General features: G+C 43.8%; 1 protein-coding gene across 1 annotated transcript in view; it reads right to left on the reverse strand.

The window, feature by feature from the left end:
• PCNX2 (pecanex 2) overlaps positions 1-17,604 on the reverse strand; it is a 301,846-nt gene extending 284,242 nt beyond the window's left edge. The window contains exon 1 of the mRNA XM_030334389.1: positions 17,452-17,604. Coding sequence (XP_030190249.1) covers positions 17,452-17,604 — 153 coding nt within the window. The remainder of the gene's footprint in view (positions 1-17,451) is intronic.
• Between the last annotated feature and the right edge of the window lie 6,106 nt (positions 17,605-23,710).

Genomic DNA, 23,710 nt, shown 5'->3' on the forward strand with positions numbered 1-23,710 from the left:
AACAAGGGGACCTAACGTAGTCTGGAGTGCCAGGGAATAATCCTGCATGAAACTGGCATTTCAGTTGAGCACTGAAGAATGAACTAGAGGTAACTTGGAGAGGCGAGCGGGGAGATGTGAGGCCATGGGAACAGGTGCAAAAGCTATAAAGCGGCCTCAGAGATGTGAAGAAGCCAGTGCAGCTGGCTGCCCTGGGGAGGGGCTGGTGGAGAAAGGATTGAGATGAACATGGAAATACAGAAAGAGCGGGAGGACACTGCCTGCTGCAGGGCCCTTTCAGACCTGCCGCATCCCTGCTGGGAGGCCCCTGGGGGCTGGCTTGCTCATCTCCCCTCTCTACTCCCCAGCTTCCTTTCCCAAGCCCCATTTTTACCACATCACTGCCCTATGCAGCTCTCTCCAGCACTTGGTGGATTCGTTCCGAACCTTTTCACATCGGGGCCCTCTTGAGCCTGCAGCTTCTTGATCATTGCATAACAAGGGTATGCTGTGGGGCCCTCCACTGAAGGCAAAACCCCAAACCAACCTGGCCTCAAAGAGTAAACTGTCAAGGCAGTAAGATGAGATGATCACACCAGGGTGGTGTACAAATAATACAGAATGGCGCACAACTGAAGGTCTCACTCAGATAAACTGTCCTACCTGAGCATGAGGTTGTCCAGTTAGAGAAGGTGGAGAAATCACAGAGAATGGGAGCTGTCATTAGGAGGCCTCACAGGGAAGTTGGGCTTCGAGCATGATGCCAGAAAGATCACATGGGACCCGGAGTGGGAATCTAGGGAATCTAGGGAATCTAGGGAATCTAGGAATCTAGGGAATCTAGAGAATCTAGGGAATCTAGGAATCTAGAGAATCTAGGGAATGGCGGGTGCCGGGCATGTGCCATTAGCACAGACACAACAGGCAAAGCCATCAGAGTAGCTTGACTCTCAAGGGAAAGAGAAGACAATGAAATGCAGAGATAGACTGTTGAGAAGGCCCACATTGCAGAAGAAAGGGGGAAATGAAGCCAAGCACAGAACACTGAGAAGCAGTGAATGACAAATGCAGGATGAGGAAAGCCAGAATACACCTTTCTCTGCAACATCACTGGTTATGTTTACCGTTCTTTATTGATCAGTTGCTGAGTAAATGGTTTAGGGTACACCGTGTGTTAAGCACTCTGATTTCCAAATCAGCTTATTATTTGTGCCACTCATAGAAGGTTATCTCACTTTTATGGACTCTCCTTTCCGGTAATTGTAAACTCCTTGAATGCAAGGGCTGAGTCCACTCTTTGCACATCCTGCAGTGCCTGACCCACAGTCAGCACTGTGCGCTTTCTTGGCTTCAGCAGTTATGTCAGACCCTGGTCTCCCTCATTTTCAAGGCTCCCAAACAATGGCAAGGACAAACTGTGCTTTCCTCAGGAGCTGACAAAGCCAAGTGCAGGGAGAAGTCGCAAGAAGTAGCTGACTCATGGCAAGGTTGGGGTTTCCACCCTGGGCTGCTTGACAAGGTATTCCTGAGATGACAAGTATGGGAGGTGTGGAGGGAGAAAGGATACCATGGCAGAGACGGCACATCAAGGAAACCAGCACCTCGACAGGCAGTTTGCTATCATGATGGGAAGGGGGACATGGTCCCCAATCTCATGAGTCAGTGAGGAAAGGTCTTCAAGAATTGTGCCTGATGGTGGGAATACAGGGTGACTTCTGCAAGAGGAAGTGGAGATTTCTAAGAAGTGAAGGTTTTCTGACAACCAAGAGATATGAGTAGACATTCATCTCTTTTTCAGAGTCAGCTCTCCTTCTCCAATCCTTTGCAGTTTGGGCACGTGGACGCCCTCTACTCTCTTCCATTCTGGAGCCAACCACAGTCCACTCACAGGTCTGGGAGCAAGTCTTGCTAACACAACAGCTGCTCCAGGGAATAGAGACTAGCCCTTTCGGCATCCAGGATAGATCCCATATTCTGACATTAATGTCTGGTCCTCCTATAGGATGCATCCCACTCCTAAATGCACATCAATATATTGTGATCTATCTCATGGGTGCTCAAATTGGCCCATCTTTGACCAGCACCTACAAGTTTGCCCCCACATCCTTTTAACATAACTCTAGTATTCCTCAATAGCTTCTTTGACTTTAGAATCCTCTTCTACATTTTCTGGCCCAGACCGGGGATGTGTCATTTCTCCAAAGAGTGCTTGTTCCTTTTAGAAGGAAATGGCATTTAGAGACCAGAATGTGAACATGAGATTCGCACATTCTTCTTGGGTTATCATTGCTTCTAGGTGTTTTAATAGAGCTAAAAAAAAATGTATTTTTTTAAGAAAAAAATAAATCATGACTTCAGATGGGTATTTACAATTCATATGAAAGATTACAAGGTTCTATGTAACTTTTGTGATTTGATTTATATGTTTTCTCTTATTGTCAAAATCTTGAGTCCTAAAAATATTAACAGGATCTCTTATTTTATTTACCCATATAAATATAAAATTTCAAAATAATAATATAACATTTTATTGAGGGCATTAAGATAACTGAATTCAATTTAAGATTTCTTTGTGGTTCCTTTATCTCTAGGCTATACCCCAGTAGGCCTAGAAGCTCTGTGTTTAAAGTCATTTGAAATATTTTTTTAGTATGCCACCAAACTATGAAACAAGTTCATTTCTTATTTCCAGCTCTGTTGCCTTCACCCCATTCTTTACCTATATATTACCCCATTCTTTACCATTCTTTCCCCATATATTACTTTTTAAAAATGTATCCTTTCATTGTGTCTTCTTGAAACATTAGCAACTGGATATATGCTTTATTTTTCCTTCCTCCCTTTTAGTCTATACATAGATTCTGCTTTTTTTCGACAATAGTAGGTCCTCAAGATTATTCTTATAGTAGCCTACTTCCTCATCCACTTTTTTTATAAGTCCATGGAACTCTGCTATGTGGATGCCCATAGTTCCATCAACCAGCTCCCTATCAATGAAGATCTGTTTCTAGTCTTTTGCTGTAACAAACAGTGCTTCAGTGACACATGTATGGAGTCCATACATGCCTCCAAATTTTTAAGAAGGGCTATTTATTTAAAGTACATTAGGTGTTACCTTTTACATCTCTGCTACCTAGATATGCCAAAGTCACATTATTTTAATATGCACTTCTTGGATTCTTAATAAAATAACCATTCACATGTTTATTGGATATATGTATGGATGGATGTATATTTCTTTGTGTCAGCTTTCTATTTATGTCACTTTTCAAGGTGTTTATATTTTTTTATTTATTCTTACTTATTCATAAGAGCCATGTGAAGATGATAAGTCCCATGAGGACAGGAGCCAGGTCTGAGCTCTTGACTTGTTCTCCATTATATTCCCAACACCCAGCCTGCTATCCAGCCAACACTCAAAACTATCAGCGAATAAATGAATACTTAGGATAGTAATGTATGTTTACATGCTTTAAATTTTTCTCAATTTCACAATTTGCAACTTGGGGAAGTTATGTAGCCTGTGTAAATCTCAGTTTTTTCTGTGAAATGGGTATAATAGTTCCTAACAGGATTGTTAATTGTTTTATTTAGTACATTTTCTGAAATGTAATAAGCACTCAAATGTTAGTGTCACTTATTATCATCAACCTCATCTACACATCATTTCATATTTTACCACGAAATAAAAACTTCAGGTTTGGTGTTTTGAGATGGAGCTAACGGCAACAGAGCAGATGTTTTTATTGCCTGCATCGAGCATCAGGAGTGTTCATCATAATACATAATAAGGAAAAAATAATTATGATATAAGCCAAGGCAGTTGTTTTCTTGGAAAACTATTTGTGTCAGGGATGGCTCAGGGATAATTCTCATATTCAGGGATTTTTATTCTTCCCTAATTATTTAGTATCTAGTTGTAGTCTTGAAAGGAAGAAGATGTTCTCAAGAGTGAGGAAGGCCAGTGGCAAATGAGCATCGGTTCTCTTGATTTCCTTTTGAAATGGCAAAGATTCGGAGGAAGGAATTAAAACACACACATGAGCCAATATAAAAAAGTACAAGGTCACTCACAATCCAAAACTTCTATATTTGCTCTCTATATGTAAGATCACTCAGTATCAATAAATGAGGTAAAATCACTTTATTTGATCCAATGGTATTTTTAAAGTGCAAGTATCCCATGATGCAGAAAAAAGTTTGTAATTATTCCACAAATGCCACGAAAATACATAATTGCCACATAAATAATAAAAGAAATGTCATCTTAGAAACAACAGCAATTCGAACTTTAAGGAAATCCAATATAGAGAGTAACACCTCAGTTTTCAAACTCCATTTTTAATGACCTGGATCCTGGCCCCAACATTGCGGTGAGTCCATTGAACTGGGCCTGGCCTCAAACTGTATCAGCACAACCACAACTGTGTCTTTTCTTACCAAGTTAGATGGCAACGGGGGAAAGAGCAGTCTGATCATCCCCTGTGCACGAAGCACCACACCAGGGACCAAGGGGAATTCAAATCGCATCCCCACCCTCAAGATTCTTGCAAAGTTGGTGGAAGGATAAGCTTTCCCTGAATCCAAACCTCTCTCCAGATACTGTGCCATTTCTCTGCTTCCTGAATGGAAGAGCCATCTTTACCAGCTGTCTTCATTCTTTCACCTCCCATTGCCTCTTAAACCCACAGCAACCTGGCTTCGACGCTCCAGCACTCCACTGAAAATGATCTCGTCAGTGTCTCAAAAAGTAAACATTTAATGCAAGACGCTCTCCAGCCTTTTCCTTGCCTCACTCATACTACCTCTTTGCCCTATGTCTGTGTGTAGAGCTCCTTAGACTTCACCTTCCGATATGTAATAAGCACCCAAATGTTAGTTTCACTTGTCATCACCATCAGCATCCTCTATGCATCATTCATCAATACCGCGGAATAGTAAATTCAGATATGGTATTTTGAGAAGAAGCAAAAAACAACAGGGCAAATGTTTTTATTGCCTGCATAGTCAGGTAAAGAGTTGGAGATCAAATCTTTGCTCCTTCTACACATTCTCTCTTGGAGTTCTCACTCAGTCCCTTGACAGTAAATATAATCTCTACATGGAGGATTTTCAAATCCTTATCTCTAACTACTCTTGATCCCTTAAGCTCCCCACACCTATATCCAACTATCAATTGAACATCTCCACTTTTACATCTGAAAGGAAACTCCAAATTAACACATCTAAACCTAGATGTGTGGTTTCCCAACCCTTTCCACCACCTGTACTCTCCTACCTTTCCCATCTTAGGCAATGGTACCTCATGCACCTGGGCTCAAACTAGATAACCAGGTGCCACATTTGATTCGTCCCTCATCCTCACTCCTCCACCCCCCAAGCCAACTTACCACTAAATCTTATCAAAATACATTCACATTTCTCCATCTTAATGCTGCCACCATCTCTTGGCTGGACTACTAAAACAGCCTCTGAACCTCCCCTCTGTTCCTGCTCTTTCTCTAATCCACTTCCCACTCAATAGCCAGGGAAAATTTTTAATAAAGAAAAACAATGTATCTTTTACATGTGTTTTCTGAACCATGTCAATGTTTTGTACTTCCAAAAATTATTAAATCAACAAGGACGAAGGGGGAAAAAAACAGAATTACGTACCCACAGATGGACCGAAATGTATATGGAACTCACGGAATAACCACAAAAACAAATCAGAAAATAAAAACAAAGAAGGAATCCTGTATAAATATTGAATCATTATGTTGTACACCTAAAACTAATATAATTTTAAACCTCAATTAAAAAAATTCTTTTCAAAGAATTAATCCAAGTAACTTTAGAACACAATACACTCACAGCACATTATTGGTGTATTCTTTAAAAAATAATAATAATAGGGGCACCTGGGTGGTTCAGTAGGTTAAGCGTCCGACTTCGGCTCAGGTCATGATCTCACGGTTTGTGAGTTCGAGCCCCATGTGGGGCTCTGTGCTGACAGCTCAGAGCCTGGAGCCTGCTTCGGATCCTGCGTCTCCCTCTCTCTCTGCCCCTCCCCCGCTTGTGCTCTGTCTCTCAAAAATAAATAAATGTAAAAAAATAATAATAAATTAAAAAAATAAAAAAATAATAATAACTAAAAGCAATCTTGAACTTTACTAAAAGATTTTGTTTGGTGGTGGTATAGGAGTAGTACTTCCTGTGTATATTTCAAGGCTGAAAAAATGATAGTTTGGCAACCAGAACTCTCCTTGTGGGAAAAAGTAGATACAAATATGGAAGGAGTAAAGGAGAGTTAGAATCCTTTGATTTGGACCAGATTAAAACTTTCAGAATAAACTCTCAATAGATGGGTGGATGGATGGATGGATAGACAGACAGATAACTAAGCTCTCCCAGCTCTGTCTACTGGAAGGACCCAGAGCAAAGACAATCCAGGAGTAATGAGCACAACTACTGTTGCCTTAAATCTTGCTTCCCGAAGCCATTCCCTACTAAAAGGATCCAGTCTCCTGAGAAAAATGGCTGCTTTTTTCAGGGCTGGGTTGGGAAAGTATAAGCTAAGCCTGACTACCGTGGTGGTCCAGAGAGCAAGAAAGTACTCAAAACCTGCTGGGGACATAGCCAAAGGATTAAAGAACTGCTCAAAGAGGGTCTTACTTGCCAAATTTTGTGTAGTTTGAATATCAATAAGAATGATCATAGGAATAGATTCTAACCCATTGAATTAAAAAACATGAATCTAGGCGCACTAACCAGCACCACAAAACTACAGAGGCAGGGGAAAAAGGGAAAGGTTTTCTTTACAGAAGAATACCAATAAATAGAAAATCACTATTTTGCATCCACCATTGCAATAATTGTTTTAGGCAAGAATTAATTTATGTTACTATCATTAAGTGACAGTTTTGGGGGAATACAGTACCATATACAGCCTCTAGGTTTCCCCTCACAGGTAACTTACTAAATACAAAGGGGAAAATAGGTACCTTTATAATAGAGAAATGTAGGCGATACCACCCTAACCAGTGACCACACTTAACAGCCCCGACAGTGGGGGGGATGATATCACAAGCGAGCCTACAATGTTATTCAGGACAAGGATACGTTACTTATGCAGATTTCATGCCAAAGTAAGCATAATCACACATCTAATCTCGAGAAATGATCCAAAATATCTAAATTAAGGAACATTCTGCAAAACAACTTTCAATGCCACCAAAGAAAACAAAAGGGCTGGAAGAACTCCTTCTGGAACAAAGTGCAATTATGAGACGTGAAAACTAGAAGCAATGTATGATCCTTGATTAAATTTTGGTTCCAGAAAAACAAAACAGAAATCCCTAGTTATGTAGGGCACCACTGGGAACACAGGAGACTGGATCGGAATTATACGTTAGATAACAGCATTACAGCAATAAAACTTCTTTTGCATGCGATAACTGTGTGGGAGAATGTCCTTTTCCTTAAGACATACCAGCTGATGTTTTTAGGAAGAAAAGGTCTCGATGCCTGCAACTTATTCTGAAATGATACAGCAGAATCAAAACTATATAAACATATAAAGAGAGCGATGAAGCCAATGTCGGAAAATATTCAGAACTGGTGAATCTAAGTGAAGGGTAAATATTTTCATTCACTATTTCTGCAACTTTTTTATGCACAAGAAATTTTTCAAAAATAAAAATTGGGTAATAAAAAAATCATATCCATTTGACCCAAAACACACACACACACACACACACACACACACACACACACACACCACACACCCCAAACCAAACAAACAAAACAAAAAACCCAGCATCCATGTGTCTCACTGTACTGAAAATTATACACTCAAACTCCTCATGGTCTACCCATTTTTGCTTGGCTAACTCTTTAGGCATTTGTCAAATCTCAGATCAGAAGTCATTTCCTCGGGGAAGCCCTCCCTAAATACCAAAGTCAGGATAGGGTCTCCCATCTTTACTATATATAACATCTTGTACTTGCCATATAATAACAATTGTCATTGTTCTATTTAAGTCTATTAACATTTATCTGCTAACTTCATGAGGAGAAATACCAATCTATCTTCTGCCTGTTGTTTTCCCCAAATCCATCAGAACCCTGGCACTTAGTTTGCCATCATAGACATAAGTGCTGCCCAACAAGTATGTCCAATTCCTTCCTGGACACATGATACAACTGCTCTTTCCTCTCCCTCTGGAGTTGGGTGTGGCCATGCAACTTGCCCTGACCAAGAAATCTGAGTGCGCAAGTATTTGCCATTTCCAGGAAGGAGCTTCAAAAGCTACCGCCTGACCCTCACTCTCTCTCCCTCCATCACGGTGACTGGCAATGATCAGCCAGGGTGAGCAGACCCCCAGCCAACCCAAAATGGAGGTTCTATTAGCCTAGGTGCCTACATGCTTCCAACGAGCAGGACCCCCAGCTAACCATGTCCCCCACCCCCTACTGATCATGTTGGACATATAATGTGAATAAAAAGCAAACTCGATAAAGCCAAAGAGATTTTAAGGTTATTTATTACATCGGCACAAACTAGCACATCCTGATGAGTGCACATGTGTTCAAATACTCAATGAAACTTAATACAAATAGCCAAATACTTGCATTAGGTTAAAGATCATATGAAAACCTAAGTATTCTTCATAAGGGACAGGTTGAACAAATTACCCTTTACTCAAACTATGTAAACATTAAAAATAATGATGCAGCTTTTTATGTACCAATCTCCAAGATGTTCCATGAAGTGGGAAAACAAGAATACGTACACACAAATGACTGCATTATGTATACAACAAAATATTCATTTGGAAGTGTTGACCAAAAAGCCAAGATAGAAGAGAAATTAGATTCCAACCAATTTCTGGGTCAATCTAGAAACTTCTAAATGGGTCGTGAAAATGAATGAGAGGACTCCAAAATCTCTCCCTCAAAATGAGGGTGCAATACAATCTGGAATGAGAGGATTTGTGAAGATATTTGGAGGGAACATTGGTATTCCGTGAGTCCTGTATCTCTGCCTGCCATAATCAAGACAGAAAGGCTTCAGTGGGACCACTCAGAGACTTAGTGAGGGTCCCCCACAATCTGGGTGGGGGAGTGGGAAGCACAGTAGACTGGTGTCTGACTCCTTCCCAGAAGAGTTAAAAGATGAGAGACCAGTTGGCTCACTGCTCTGATCAGGGACGAGGGGGATGTTCCTACGCTTGAGGTTGGCCTTCCCTCCCGGAGTCTGTTGGGAGAGGGCCTAGGAGAAATCATAGGAGGCTATGATTTCGAGCCTGCAAGAGTTTGCTTTAGATAACGTCCAAAAGGGCTGCCAGCGTAGAAAGGCCCTGCAGAAGTCGCTGGGGTGGACTTCCCATTCTGAGAAACTGTGGAGGCGGGACAGAGATGAGGCAGCTCTCCTCGTGGAACTGCAAGGGACAAAATACCGGCACGGAGAACAGGGTCTGTGAAGGACATGGGGAAGGGCCTCGCCAGAGAGGTTCAGCTGGGGACACGTGCATCCTTGTCCCAGAGCCGGCCTACCACTGTGCCAGTCAACAAAGAGCTTTCCTGCTCATCGAGACTAAAGACATCAGAAACATCGACCAACATGTTAGGGAGGAGTAGTAGGAAACAGCCCTCCTTCCTTGTACCCATTCCTGCCCGTAGAAATGACTGAGTGGTTGAAGCTTTGATTATCATACAGAACTGGACATTCTGAAATCTCAGTCAAGTCTGTGTCAAACTTTTATTTATTTATTTTTTTTTCCAACGTTTATTTATTTTTGGGACAGAGAGAGACAGAGCATGAACGGGGGAGGGGCAGAGAGAGAGGGAGACACAGAATCGGAAACAGGCTCCAGGCTCTGAGCCGTCAGCCCAGAGCCTGACGTGGGGCTCGAACTCACGGACCGCGAGATCGTGACCTGGCTGAAGTCGGACGCTTAACTGACTGCGCCACCCAGGTGCCCCAAACTTTTATTTTTTATTTGTTGGACTTTTATTACTTGCGAGCTGAAATCCCAGGGATTGCAACTGCTTTTATCTAGGAGTAGAGAACAAACTCTCTAGAGAACAAACCAAATGGGCAACAGAGGACAAAGAAGGCTGCTTTATGATTCAGACCAGTATCCCTCACACCAAATCTCCACCCGCCTGCATATAAAATATCCTCCGAACAACACACGAGAGACTGTGTGTGATGGTAGCCTCTCGAATGACGTAGTAGAGACAAGAGTCCAGGGAAATTAACTTTTCATGAGATGGTCTTTTGCACATTTTCAGTGTTTGTGTCTCTTCATGCCAACGTGCAGGACATACATGTCCATGTTGTGAAACAACGGCTGGGAGGTAAGAGTACAGACTGTTGGGACTCTCACTCTGGTTAGGTCACAACTGGCCACACATCCTCATGCATGTTAACCACCTTCTCTGTGCCAATGCCATCAACTGTAACAGGGGAATCATGGCAGCACCTCTCTGGGTTGTGAGGACAAGATGGCGGAGGGCAGGCAAAGCTCTCACAAGAGGGCCCACCTTAGATGTGGTTGGTGAGCGTTGGCTGTTGCTACTGCCTATTCCGATAGTATATAATAATAATATAATAAATGTTACAGGGGAAAGATTCAAAAGAAAACAAGGGAGAGGAGACAGGGGGGGTTCAGTCAGTTAAGCACCTGACTTCGGCTCAGGTCATGATCTTGTGGTTTGCAGATTCAAGCCCTGCATCAGGCTCTGTGCTGACAGCTCAGAGCCTGGAGCCTGTTTCAGATTCTGTGTCTCCCTCTTTCCCTGCCCCTTCCCTGCTTGTGTTCTCTCTCTCTCTCTCTCTCTCTCTCTCTCTCAAAAATAAATAAATAAACATTAAAAAAACAAAAAAAAAAAGAAAATAAGGGGAAAATCTGAGTACCATTAAGAACTAGCCCATTTTTTTTCTTCTATAAGATGTGGGAAAGACAAATGGGAATATGGTTGGGCAATACTTAAAAGTAACCATCTGAGGAACCAAGAGGTTAAAATCAGGAGAACAGCAGTCACTTGACAAGCATAAACTTCCCTACACATAAATAAATAAATAACACCAAGGGCATTAAAGTATTAGACATTACAATTGGAAAAAAAATATCTGAGGACAGTGGCATCCAAATATAACTAGGTACTAATTGGGAGAAATCTCAAAAAGCTCTCAGGGAAGTGGAGGTGGGCTGGGAGACATAAATTTAACCACCAGAAAATTAGTCATGAACTTGAAATACTAGAACAGAAAGAAAGGGGGGGAAAGCACTATTTTTGGAGGCTGCTCCAGAGGCCGACATCCCAGGACCAGGCAGATGCTGGTCCTTTTGCCACAGAGACAAAACACAACCCGCCCACAACATCCATGTGTCTGAGTGGCAGAAGGCCAGGATGAGTAGGAGGAATTTTGCAGAAGGTGTCAATCATCACTCAGGAGAGACTGAAGATGACTGCCCTGAGCTACCCCAGGGATGGAGGGGCATCCCTAGTCCAAGGGCTTACGCCAGGAAAACAAAGCCCTCATGGAGCCAGGAAGCCAAGACCTTTGCACACATAGTCCAAACAGCCGTTGGGAACAGCACGATTTTAAAGACAACTGCATGGGATGGCGTTGAGCCCAAATCCAGAAGGCTTGGGTCTGCACTTCTGTGGAGGCCCAGGGCCAGGAAAGAATGCCTTTAAGCATCCATCCGCAAGATTTGGCTGCCTCACCTTGAACCCCAATCTGTTTCAGGCAGGTGAGGGCAGGAAGCAGGTGAGGGCAGGAGGCAGGTGAGGGCAGAAGGAAGGAAGTTCAGACATGCCAGTAAGTTATGGGAACGCACAGAGGTTCATGCATCTCAATGTGTGAATGAATACGCCCCCGGAGGTAAAAGCACCAAAACAGAAAGTATGGTCCATGTGATCCAACAGCAAAGAAAGCCTTTCTTTCAGAGACATCTAATATGAACGCTAGGACTGACCATGAGAGGGAACCTTTGAGAACAGCAGCCAGTGAAGTAGCCCAGCAAAGTAACAACAACCAAGCCAACGCGGCCAGGCCTGCTGTGTCAGGCTGGGCAAGCTGCATCTTGCACAAAGGTCTCCAGCTGACAGGATCCAATGGCGGCCGGAGTCTAGTCCCCAAGTCCTGAGCCAGGAAGAGGTGGCTTTTTGAACACACCATCTTCCCATAATTCATGCAAAGGCGTTTGATACGCTAGAAGTGGGAGTGGAAGGAGGGATACAAAGAAATAGAAAACCCAGGGAAAACTAATTATGTATCCAAATGGGCAAGTGGCTACAGACTACAATAGGAGAGTCCCCCACCAGGTGTAACAAGACCCCCTAGCAGGCATGGTTTGCTGACTTGCTACCTAGTGCGATCCTAGCACATGATAGGTAATCCCATTTGTTTCGTTTTGTTTTGTTTTTAATTTTTCTCCTGCCTCTTTTATTTCCCAATGTATGTTTTCATTGATCTCTTAAGAGTTCTTGGGGCTGGAATGGAGAACAATAGCCTCAGGCAATGCATGGTCTGACCTTTGCAGAGGTCTTTCCTTCTGCCTTTCCTGGTTGCATTGGGTCAGATTCCCATGAGTGAGCAGCACAGTCACAGAAGAATCTCGACTATAGCTACTTATTGAGAGGAAGCCACGGAAGTGGGTGGTAGGGAGAATATCAGACTTGGAGTTCTACCACCTATGAGCCTAGAGGTCTTGGGTAAATCATTTTATTATTTTTTTTATTTTAATTTTATTTTTTAAAATTTACATCCAAATTAGTTAGCCTCTAGGGCAACAATGATTTCAGGAGTAGATTAGTGCCCCTTACCCATTTAGCCCATCCCCCCTCCCACACCCCCTCCAGTAACCCTCTGTTTGGTCTCCATATTTATAAGTCTCTTATGTTTTGTCCCCCTCCTTGTTTTTATATTATTTTTGTTTCCCTTCCCTTATGGTCATCCGTTTTGTCTCTTAAAGTCCTCATATGAGTGAAGTCATGTGATTTTTGTCTTTCTCTGACTAATTTCACTTAGCTTAACACCCTCCAGTTCCATCCACGTGGTTGCAAATGGCATGATTTCATTCTTTTTGACTGCCGAGTAATACTCCACTGTGTGTGTGTGTGTGTGTGTGTGTGTGTGTGTGTGTGTGTGTGTGTGTATATATATATATACATCACATCTTCTTTATCCATTCATCCATCGATGGACATTTGGGCTCTTTCCATACTTTGACTATTGTTGATAGTGCTGCTAGAAACATGGGGGTGCATGTGTCCCTTCGAAACAGCACACCTGTATCACGTGGATAAATGCCTAGTCGTGCAATTGCTGGGTCGTAGGGTCGTTCTATTTTTAGTTTTTTGAGGAACCTCCATACTGCTTTCCAGAGTGGCTGCACCAGCTTGCATTCCCAGGTAAGTAATCCCACTGGATAATCATAGCAATTAGAAATGAAGTGGTTCCTACCAAAGAAAGTCTCTAACACTAAATTAAAAAGCAGAACTGGAAACAGCAAGTCTGGCAAAAAGAAAAGGAAAGGGAACATAAAGCTATAGTCCTAAAATAAAAGACAGGCTTTCGGTGTGAAAATCATACACAATGTTGCCCTCCAACGGATCTTAAAGAATATCAAGTTTCCAACCCATTTTTTCCACTCTTCAACTCTTGTTCTACTCACGTTGGTCCTATCACCACCAGGATAATCAGAAGGCCACTTTTTGAGGGCCTACTGCTTCAGGGAGTTCAGATGCTCTCCTGTGTAGCCGATGTGGCCGCACAGTGTTGTGGAAAGGCCAAGGACTGGGATACAACAGGACCTCAGCGAAAATTCTGAATTTTACCACCTATAGTCTATATGGCCTTAGGCAGGTAACCTAGTCCCCTCTGGATTTCAGTTGCTGAATCTATCAAATGAAACCCATACTCCCCCTATTACAGAGGCTGAAACTGAGGCTTGGAGAAGCGAAGTGACTTGCACACACACAATTCGTAGGGGGTAGAGCAGGGATGCCTTTGGACACTAGCCTAGTGTCGCCAGAACAGGGTCAGCATCACGCCCAGGGTATTCCTGTTCTAACGCTTCACATGAATGTCCGTCTGTTACCTCACAAGAATAAGCACAAGCCCCCGTGTAGTAAATGACAGTTTAAATATCTCTAATGACAAATGCATCTTTCAGTTGGTCCGAAAGAAAATCAGATCGGTAATAAATCAAAGTAAAGCTCTTTCCAAATTATCCAAAGTGGCTTCGTGTTTATAGTTGTGCAGTTTTTAGCATTTCCCAAAAAGATGTGAATAACTTATAAATGCTAATAAATAATCTACTTTCCACATTATCAACCAGGCCTTGGGAAACTCTAGGGCTCAGAGATAAGTTTGCCTCAATAATTAATAATAAAGTTTTAATTTACATACTCAAAGCCCCTATCAAATTGAAAGGTATGGATTCTCCCTACGGTAGAACTATCTTGGTTAAACATGTTTAAACTCAAACTGCAAAAATCAGGAAAGTTCAGGGCCCCTTAAATAACAGAACTTCAAATAAGCCGCTGCTATCAGTGAGCAGTCAGGTAGTTTTTTTGGACTAAGTTCCCGTAAGCGGAAAAAACTGAAAAAGATGTTAGCAACCCCAGGCAGCCCTGAAGCTCAGAAGAATATATTTAAACCTCAAGACTTAGTAGCACAGAACCCTCTGCTGAGGAAGGAGGGTCTTTTATTGCTAAGGTCACATTCAGAGACCAGAAGACCAGAGAAACAAAGGGATAACCTGCATTTTTTTAAAAGATAGGATACATTTAAAAAGTAGCAGGACAACAAATGCATTCACATAAAATTATTCTATAATAGGTCAAAGCACACTGGCAAAAAGATACAAAAATTTTGGTATAACTGGTCTGATCCAAAAAATCCAATATAAGAGTAAAATGATTTAAGGTATCAGTTTTTTACTTCCTAAACTCTTGAGATCTAGCCAAAAAAAAATTATTTTAAAATAGCATTAAAGAGGAACTTAATTAAGGGCAATTTCCTATTTACAAATACCAGTTAGAATCAAGCTACTCAAGAAAGCATAATTAGATAGAAATTAAAGATTCTGATCACAGGCACACATCAAATCTTATAAGGAGTTATGTAAAAATGAGCCCACATACCTAAAAAAAAATCTATAGAAATATGCATTACATGTAAATGTGGTTGTTGCTGAGGAGTGGGATTAGAGGTGAAATATATATTGCTTTAATTTTCAGAAATACTGAAAATATACAGTGAGGTAGACAATATAATGTTGGATGGAACAGAAAGATACAGGTTGATTTTATTGCCACAAGTTTATTATACATGAGATCACGGTTAACCAAATGCAGGACACTTTGCTAGATGCACTGTGAAAAAGCAAGATGAATCGACAAAATCAAAACCCATGATCTAGAAGCAGAGGTACATGTTCCAGCAACTAAGTGCAAAGCAGAATTCAAACTGTGCTATTGTACCAACAGTAAATACAGAATGGGGTAAAGGCAAGAGAGAAGAGAAGTTAATTCTAGCTGAATGGAAATCAGGGAAACTGAGACAGAGAAGGATGGAGAGATTATGGAAAGTAAATGATGAGAAAAGGGCAGGGGGAGGGGGAGGAAGCCCAGCTCATATTGAACAGTCACTATGTGCCAGGTACTGAGAAGCACTTTCATTCATTCATTCAATCAACCCTCATATTTGCCCTATAAGGGGGGTGCTATTATCCTTGCTTTACACACCAGAAAGCTCGAGCTTGCTCAAGCTCACAGAGCTGGTAAGCACAAGAACCCAGATTGAACCCAAGTTTGTGCTCCTCATCACCCAGCTACGCTGCCCCTCCAGGCAAAGAGAAAACATCAAGACCTACGGGCCAGGGAAAAACGATGAACAAGGTCACAGAAGAAGAAGGAACCTTAACCTGCTGAAGGGCATCCATGGATCAGCCTCGTGCATCTCAATGCCTTTTATACAAAAATTTACTTGCTTTTCCTGAGACATGATCATTATCACATCCGTTTTAAGGCTGAGAAAACTAAGGTTTAGATAGGTTAAACATCACGCCAAGCAGCTACTCTGCAGCAAAACAGAAATTTAAAACAGGCCTGTGTCCATTCCTGGGTCAAGCCAGACAGATGGGTGGCTGTATGTGCAGTGTCTCATTTAAGCCCCTGAACAACACCGTCCATCTGGTAGTATTGTTTTTCTCATTTTACAGCTAAGAAAATGAAAAATAAGATAATGTAAGCGACTTCCCCAAGGTCATAGTACTGGTAAGAGGTGGACCCAAAATTTAACTCAGGGAGCCTGATTTCAGAGTTAGAATTCTGACCCTCTGGATAAACCGCCAGAAAGAGGAAAACAGGAACCAGATCATGGACAGCCTCTAATGTTGAACTTGGAATTCATCAGCTGTGCAAACTCACTGAAAATTTTTGCAGGGGAGAAGATGATTAAATTTCATTTTAGGAATAAAGTCTTTCAACAGAGCTATCAAAATTAGATCCTTGGCACAGAACATTGAATAAGACATGGAACTCTTTATCTGTACAGTTTCTCTTCAGATTGAAACATTGTTTCAATTAGGTATATTTAATTTACCCAAGAAGGTCATGATGTAGTTATTCTGCAAGCGCTCAATTACGGTAACCTATTAAAGTGGCAAGCCCCAACTAGGTACTGTAATGCTTAGCGTAAACTACATTAGATTTACCCAGTAATATATCTTCCTATAGATTTCTTTACATAATGGTGTGGAAATCGAAAGTTGAGTACTTGATCATTGAACCTGCCTTCTCAAAGCAAAACGGGAAAGGAGGGGAGGGGGATTAGAAGATCAACAACTGAAATAGGTTTGTTTTTAACATTTCATTTTGCATTTTGGCCATCATGCCCAGCTAACCAGCCAGAAGGCCTAGGGTTTTCCACCTACAAAACAGGTTCAACATCCCCCGGCCACAAGCAGAGTCTGACTCATCCTGACAGTCAGCATCAATTCTTAATGAGTCCCAGAGCCCCCAAAGTCCTTTCGACTTCTTTTCCTGCCAACGAGTCCCTGTCCCCCTTTCCCTGTACTTCCTCTGTCCCCAAATCCCGAGGGCCGTCCTCATTCCACCTTTTCTCTTTTCAATTGAGGTATAACTGACGTACAATGCTATATTAGTTCGTGGTGTATAACAGAGCGATTCGACATCTGTATACACTGCGAAACCGTCACCGCGGCAAGTCCAGTTACCGTCTGTCACCTCACAAAGTTAATACAATATTACCGACTGTGTTCCCCACGCCGTACATTGCACCCCGTGACTCATTTATCTTCTAACGGTACGTTTATACTTCTTCATCCCATCCCTTAAGAATCGCTGCCAGCCCTTGCCATCACGAGGCAGACACGCAGGTTGGGGTGGCTTTCTCCCCTCTTGCCTCCACCCTCACGTCTCCCCGGCTCGAACCTCCCCACTCACCAGGTGCAAGGCCAGGGGCAGCAGCAGCAGGAACAGCCACAGGTAGAGGTGGCAGCTGTTGGTGAACTTGCTCTGCTCCGGGTCGTGGTACCAGCCGCCGGTGAGCGCGGCCCACACGCCCTGCCGGAGCAGCTGCAGCGCCTGGGACACCATGCCTGCTGCGCCCCGGGGCCGGCGGCGCCCCGCTGCGCTCCGCCCGCCGGTCCCCGGGCGCCCTCGGCTCTAACACCCAGGCCCGCGGGCGGCGCCACCGCCGCCACCGCTGCCGCCGCCCCCTCCCCCCCCTTCCGCCCCGCGACTGAAGCTCGAGCTGCTCTCCTGCCCGGACCCGCGAACCGCGGCGCCGGAGCCGGCTGCTGCCGCGGGGCAGGTGGGCGCCATGTCCGAGGGAGGAAGGATTTTCCCATGGTGCTCAGAGGCGGCCGCTCAGAGGATGCTCCAGAGGCTCCGCCCAGCGCCCGCCCAGAGTCCCTCCACAGGCCCGCCTGCGGGGGGGGGAAGGATTCCTGAGCCCCTCCAGCCGCTCTGCCTTGGCTCTGCTCTCTGCCCCTTCCTTTTCCTCCCCATCGTCTCACCACGGGTGAGAAGGGCTGAAAAATCAAAGATGTTCTCGTGTAGAAGAGACCATCCAAAACACGCGCTTTTGCCTTTTCCCCTTTTGCTGCCTGCACCAAAAGGTTTATGTAACACAAGATCCTGTCACACATCACTCCTTGTAATCCGCCCCCCACCCCGCCCCGCCCCAGCACTGGCACAGTTTCATCCTCCTGAATTAACTGCTGGCCCCCGGACGTTCTAGTAGTCAGCCTAAGCCCCGCCTGTGCCTTTGGCACTGACCTTTTCCCCTCCCTGACCTTTTCCCTTCCTCCCCTCTGTTGTCCAACTTGGCGCATCAAGAAGATGACCATCTTCCTGGAATCATTTCAGGAGCCTCGGTTAGACTTGTCTTTTTGTATTATGCCTAGAATAGAATCCCAGTCATCAATCGACTATTCAGAACGTTAGTCTAAGTCTTTCCATACTGTTTAGACAGGAAGGCCCACTAGAAGGTTCAAGTGAACTAGTGATCTTTAAGGTTTTATACTGTTTTATAATTTATAGTAGATAAATTTCAAATTGTCTTCTGAAAGCAAGCTTTGGACAAGAGACAGAGAAAAGGGAACTCGCCTTGCTTAGGAATAAGCAGAGGAAGCCCTGTGTTAGTTAGGGCCTTTGGGAAAGAGCAGGGATTGGAAGGTTCCATGGTCCTCAGATATGCCTTTCCTGTGTCATCTGCCCCAAACACATCACATTTCATCTCTGATATGGGCACCTGTGTGCGCCCTGGCCATGTTCTGGTGTGCGGCAGCATTTGCTCGTGGCTGCCTTAGCCAGGTCCAGTAAAGGCATCCCAGCCTTCCTATGCTGAAATGAGATAATATGAGGTCTGTCCTAAGGAGCAAGTCTGGAACATGAAAGCCCACGGGGTTACAGCCAAAGTCTCACTAGTGTGTATGCCGTCAGCCTTAACCACTTTTTAATCGACTCTGCATCCATCTGCAGGAATGACTAGCCAAAATGTAATAATTCTGCTTTTTGTATTGGAATGATAATTTTCTCAAAGCCAAGAGGATGCCTGTTATATGGCTCAATGCTTGGCACCTACCAGGTGCTCCATAAATAGTTCATGAATGAATCAATCAACCAACTCCACAGGAAGACCCACACTAAAGGATCACTTTCATGTGCATGGCTCTGGGAGGAGTGCAACAGGTCCGTTCCTGCACTAAGGGAGTGCCCTTATTCATTTGTGTCTGCCTGGTTCATCAAATATTTATTGAGCACATTCTATGTGCCAGGCATTTTGCAGAAGACTGAGAAAGGGAACATCAATAAAATATAATTCTTACCATGAAGGAGTTCACAGACTACAAGAGGACTCAGGCAAACCAACACAGACTTGCAACAAAATGTTCTGTGTGCTATAATATATACAATTGTATACATGTATCCTGTTGTGGGAGGTCACCAAAAGGACATGATCCCTGATTGACCTGAGGGCTGGGCCAGGGCTATCCGAGGCTCTTAACCCCTCCCACACATACCCCAACCCCACCCGCATACTTGGAATATATGTTTCATTCACCATTTTCCCACTAGGACCCACATCAAGAATGCAGACTTGAGAGAGCAATGTGTTATTGAGACCATCTGGACCGTTTACACAACTGAACCAGGTTAAGGCCTGTGGATAAACTTAAGATTCTGGCGGGCAGGTGCAGATAGCTACCCATCTCGCAGCCACCCAAGACAAGCCATGTGTATAAGTTCCCTTGCTTATTAAAATTGCCACCTGCCAATCTAGAGCGGTCTGCCTCTTTCTTTGGTCTCTCCTTGCCCTCCGTGTATGGGGGCCAGTTTCAGATTTCCCCCTAGAACCCCCAAGGGTGCAAGGTCAGTTTCATGGATCATTTGAAGTTCTTCAGAATTTATCTTTGGTGGGGCGCCTGGGTGGCTCAGTCGGTTAAATGTCCAACTTTGGCTCAGCTCATGATCTCACAATTCAAGGGTTCAAGCCCCACATCAGGCTCTGTGCTGACAGCTCAGAGCCTGGAGCTTGCTTCAGATTCTGTGTCTCCCTCTCTCTCTGATCCTCCCCCACTCATGCCCTGTCTCTGTCTCTCTCTCTCTCTCTCTCTCTCAAAAATAAATAAACATTAAAAAATTTATCCTTGGCAATAGACAGGCATTGAAAAGCTTTAAGCCTGGATGTGACATAAACAACAGTGCAGGGGGAAATGTTGAATACCTGGAACAGCAAGAATGAATGTGATATTGAGGGATTAAATGTGACTGAGGACTTGGCAACCAATTCAATGTAGAGATAAAAGAATAAAGTAACTTCCGGGGCACCTGGGACACTCAGTCGGTTCAGCATCTGACTCTTGGCTTTGGTTCAGGTTATGATCTCATGATTTTATGAGTTTGAGCCCCACATCAGGTTCTGCACTGGTGGCACAGAGCCTGTTGAGGATTCTCTGTCTGCCCCTCCCCCATTCTCTCTCTCTCTCTCTCTCTCTCTCTCTCCTTCTCTGTCTCCCAAATAAAATAAACCTTTAAAAATTATTTTAAAAGAAAGTAATTTTCTGTTTGGGGGTGGGGTGATGATGCAGTGAAATTAATCAAGTTAGGGAATGTTAGGCTGTGTAGCAGGGAAAAACAAAAAGCAAAAAACAACGGCTCTGAATTTTCCTGGGGACTTAGCGGGGGGGGGGGGGGGGTAGTGTGAGGATGGTCTTCGGGGCTTAGCAGAGGTGTCTCAAGTGGGGACACAGACTTGGGGAATTCCAGGAAAGGGAGTGACAGACTCCTGGAAAAGAGTGTGGAGTAGGAAGCGTGGGGGCTGTGGATCACAAGGGTTAAAGCAGGCGGAAAGAAGGAAAGAGAAGAGGAGACCAAGGAGGGCCTGTTATCACCAAGTAACTACAGAGGGAAAGAGCAACTCCAGAAGGAAATGGTTAATCGTGTCAAGTGCCACAGAAGAGGCCAAATACAGAGTGAACATTGTCGTTAGGAGTAATCCATGCTTTCTTCAGCTCCAGGATCGAAGGTAGTGACATGGGCAGATACCTGACTCATTCTCTTTCATAAGAGTGAGCATGTTCTGAAGAAGAAGCGACCAAAATAAGCAACTCTCTAGAGGACCTGGGGGTAGGTGTCAGCAAAGTGCTCCTTTTAACGAATTGGCTTTTAATACAGGGGAATGGGCGTCTGGGTGGCTCGGTCAGTTAAGCGTCCACCTCGGGCTCAGGTCATGATCTCATGGTTCATGGGTTCGAGCCCTGCATTGGGCTCTGTGCTGACAGCTCAGAGCCTGGAGCCTGCTTCGGATTTGGTGTCTCCCTCTCTCTCTCTGCCCCTCCCCTGCTCATGCTCTGTCTCCCTCTGTCTCAAAAATAAATATAAACAGTTAAAAAATTAAAAAAACAAAAAACACAGGGGAAAAAAATAAGCATGTCTCTTCTCCACCACTCTGATTTTCTTGGGTAGCCTAAATCTACTCTCCTGGCTTTAACTATTATGCATGTGTTAAAGACCTGAAGTCTTTATATTCAGCCGTGACTTCTTTCCTGAACTTCAGATTTATATCCCCTTGGAGGCCCCCCAACCTCAGCATGTTCACACTCATTGTTCACACTCAGCATGTGTCACTCACCGGCTTCTCCCTTATTGGCAATTCTCCTGTTGCACCTTCTGTATTTTGGTTTGTTTTTTAAAAACAAAACAAAACAAAACAAAAACAGAAGATCTTACATATTTATTACTGAACCAACCTACTTGTCCAGAAGCATAGCAATTGAGGAAAATCATTTCCCCAATAAAACATGTCTATTGTTCAGGTGGTGGCGCTGTTTACAGTGTGACAGGGTACGAGCATGTGACCCTCCTGCGGCATGAATATATGTGCCATCTCCTGTGTGATCCCTCACAGACCCAGCTTGGTTCTTCTCCATCCAGGGCTTCCTCCTGGAGTTGCACCTGATTTCATTACCACTTTTCATCCAAATCCCCTGGGAAATGGGACCATTCTGCTTTTGTTTCTTGGCCAGGAATTGCTTGATCCTGAAAGTCCTGTGAGAAGACACGACTGGGAACAATCAACCGCACATACCATGATGGCAGAGAAAAGTGTGCCTTCTGTATTTTGGATCGTAATCACTTAGAAGTGGGGATTTGGAGGCACCTGGGTGGCTCAGTCTGTTGAGTGTCCGACGCTTGATTTCGGCTCGGGTCATGATCTCACAGTTTGTGGGATGGAGCCTTGCATCAGGCTCTGTGCTGACGCTGTGGAGCCTGCTTGGGATTCTCTCTCTCTCTCTCTCTCTCTGCCCCTCTCTCTCTCTCTCTGCCAAAATAAATACATAATTTTTTTTTTTTTTTTTTTTTTTTGTTGTTTTTTTTTTTTTTTTTTTTTTTTTTTTTTTTTTTGGGACAGAGAGAGACAGAGCATGAACGGGGGAGGGGCAGAGAGAGAGGGAGACACAGAATCGGAAACAGGCTCCAGGCTCTGAGCCATCAGCCCAGAGCCCGACGCGGGGCTCGAACTCACGGACCGCGAGATCGTGACCTGGCTGAAGTCGGACGCTTAACCGACTTCGCCACCCAGGCGCCCCAATAAATACATAATTTTTAAAAAGAACCAGGAATCTACCCTAGATCCCCCTTCTCTCCCATCCCTCTTTCTCTTAGCAACTCATCCAGTCAATCATCAAGTCTTATCAATTTTATCTCCAAGAGACTATTACTAGATACGTTTCGCTCTGTCCCTACAACCACTGCTTCGGGTGAGGTCCTGAGGATTTCTCACTTGAACTATCTCAGTGGCTTCCTGATGGGTTTTCGTTTCTCCAACTTAACCCCCTAGGTCAATTAATGTCCATCCAGGAAGAAAAGAAAAGACCAGCTCTTGGCTTTTAAGCAGAGATGATCTGACAGGGCAAAGGGAAAAGCTGAGACAGGAAATGATGGATGATGAAGAACCTGGAGATGAGCAAAGGCAGAAGCAGGGCTCCTAGGACCGGAGGTGGTACTGTCCGAACTGAGAAGCCAAGGATTGGCAGCAGGAGACAGAGCCGTGGCAGTGCAGGTTGGAGAGAGTTGGAGCCTGGAGGATGTACAGCTGCCTCAACAAATCCCACAACAGGCAACAGTGGGGGTAGGGATACATGAATGCCCTGACTTCTCTTCTCCAGACTTCCAATCTCTACCTCTGCCTTCCATTGACCAAACCTACCTGGAACTCATGGTGCATGGAAGCCCGGGGAACGTGGTTACCTGCATAAAGAGTAGAGCAGGTGAAGGGGAAGCCAAAGTGATTTACATAAAACGTAAATCCAACCTCTCTACCCCTTCTTAAATGTTTTTCCATCACACGCAAAAACAAACAAACAAACAAAAAGCAGTTAAGGGTCCCCCGAGCCTTGTCCTCACCAAATCCCCACGACCTCATCTCTGGAAACCCAAACTACTTATATATCTTTGCACACACCATGCTGCGTCATGCCTTTCTGCTTTTGCTGATACTGTTTCCTCAGCAAGTCAACATATGTCAACATACCTATCACACACACACACACACACACACCTGTGCATGGGATTTTTATTGGGATTATAACTGAATCTACTAGTCAATTTCTAGAGAATTGACATCTTCTTAATTTTTTTTTTTTATTATTTATTTTTGAGAGAGAGAGCAAGAGAGAGCAAGCACAAGCTGGGG

Source organism: Lynx canadensis, chromosome D2, assembly GCF_007474595.2.
Source record: "Lynx canadensis isolate LIC74 chromosome D2, mLynCan4.pri.v2, whole genome shotgun sequence".
In the NCBI taxonomy this organism is placed as follows: domain Eukaryota; kingdom Metazoa; phylum Chordata; class Mammalia; order Carnivora; family Felidae; genus Lynx; species Lynx canadensis.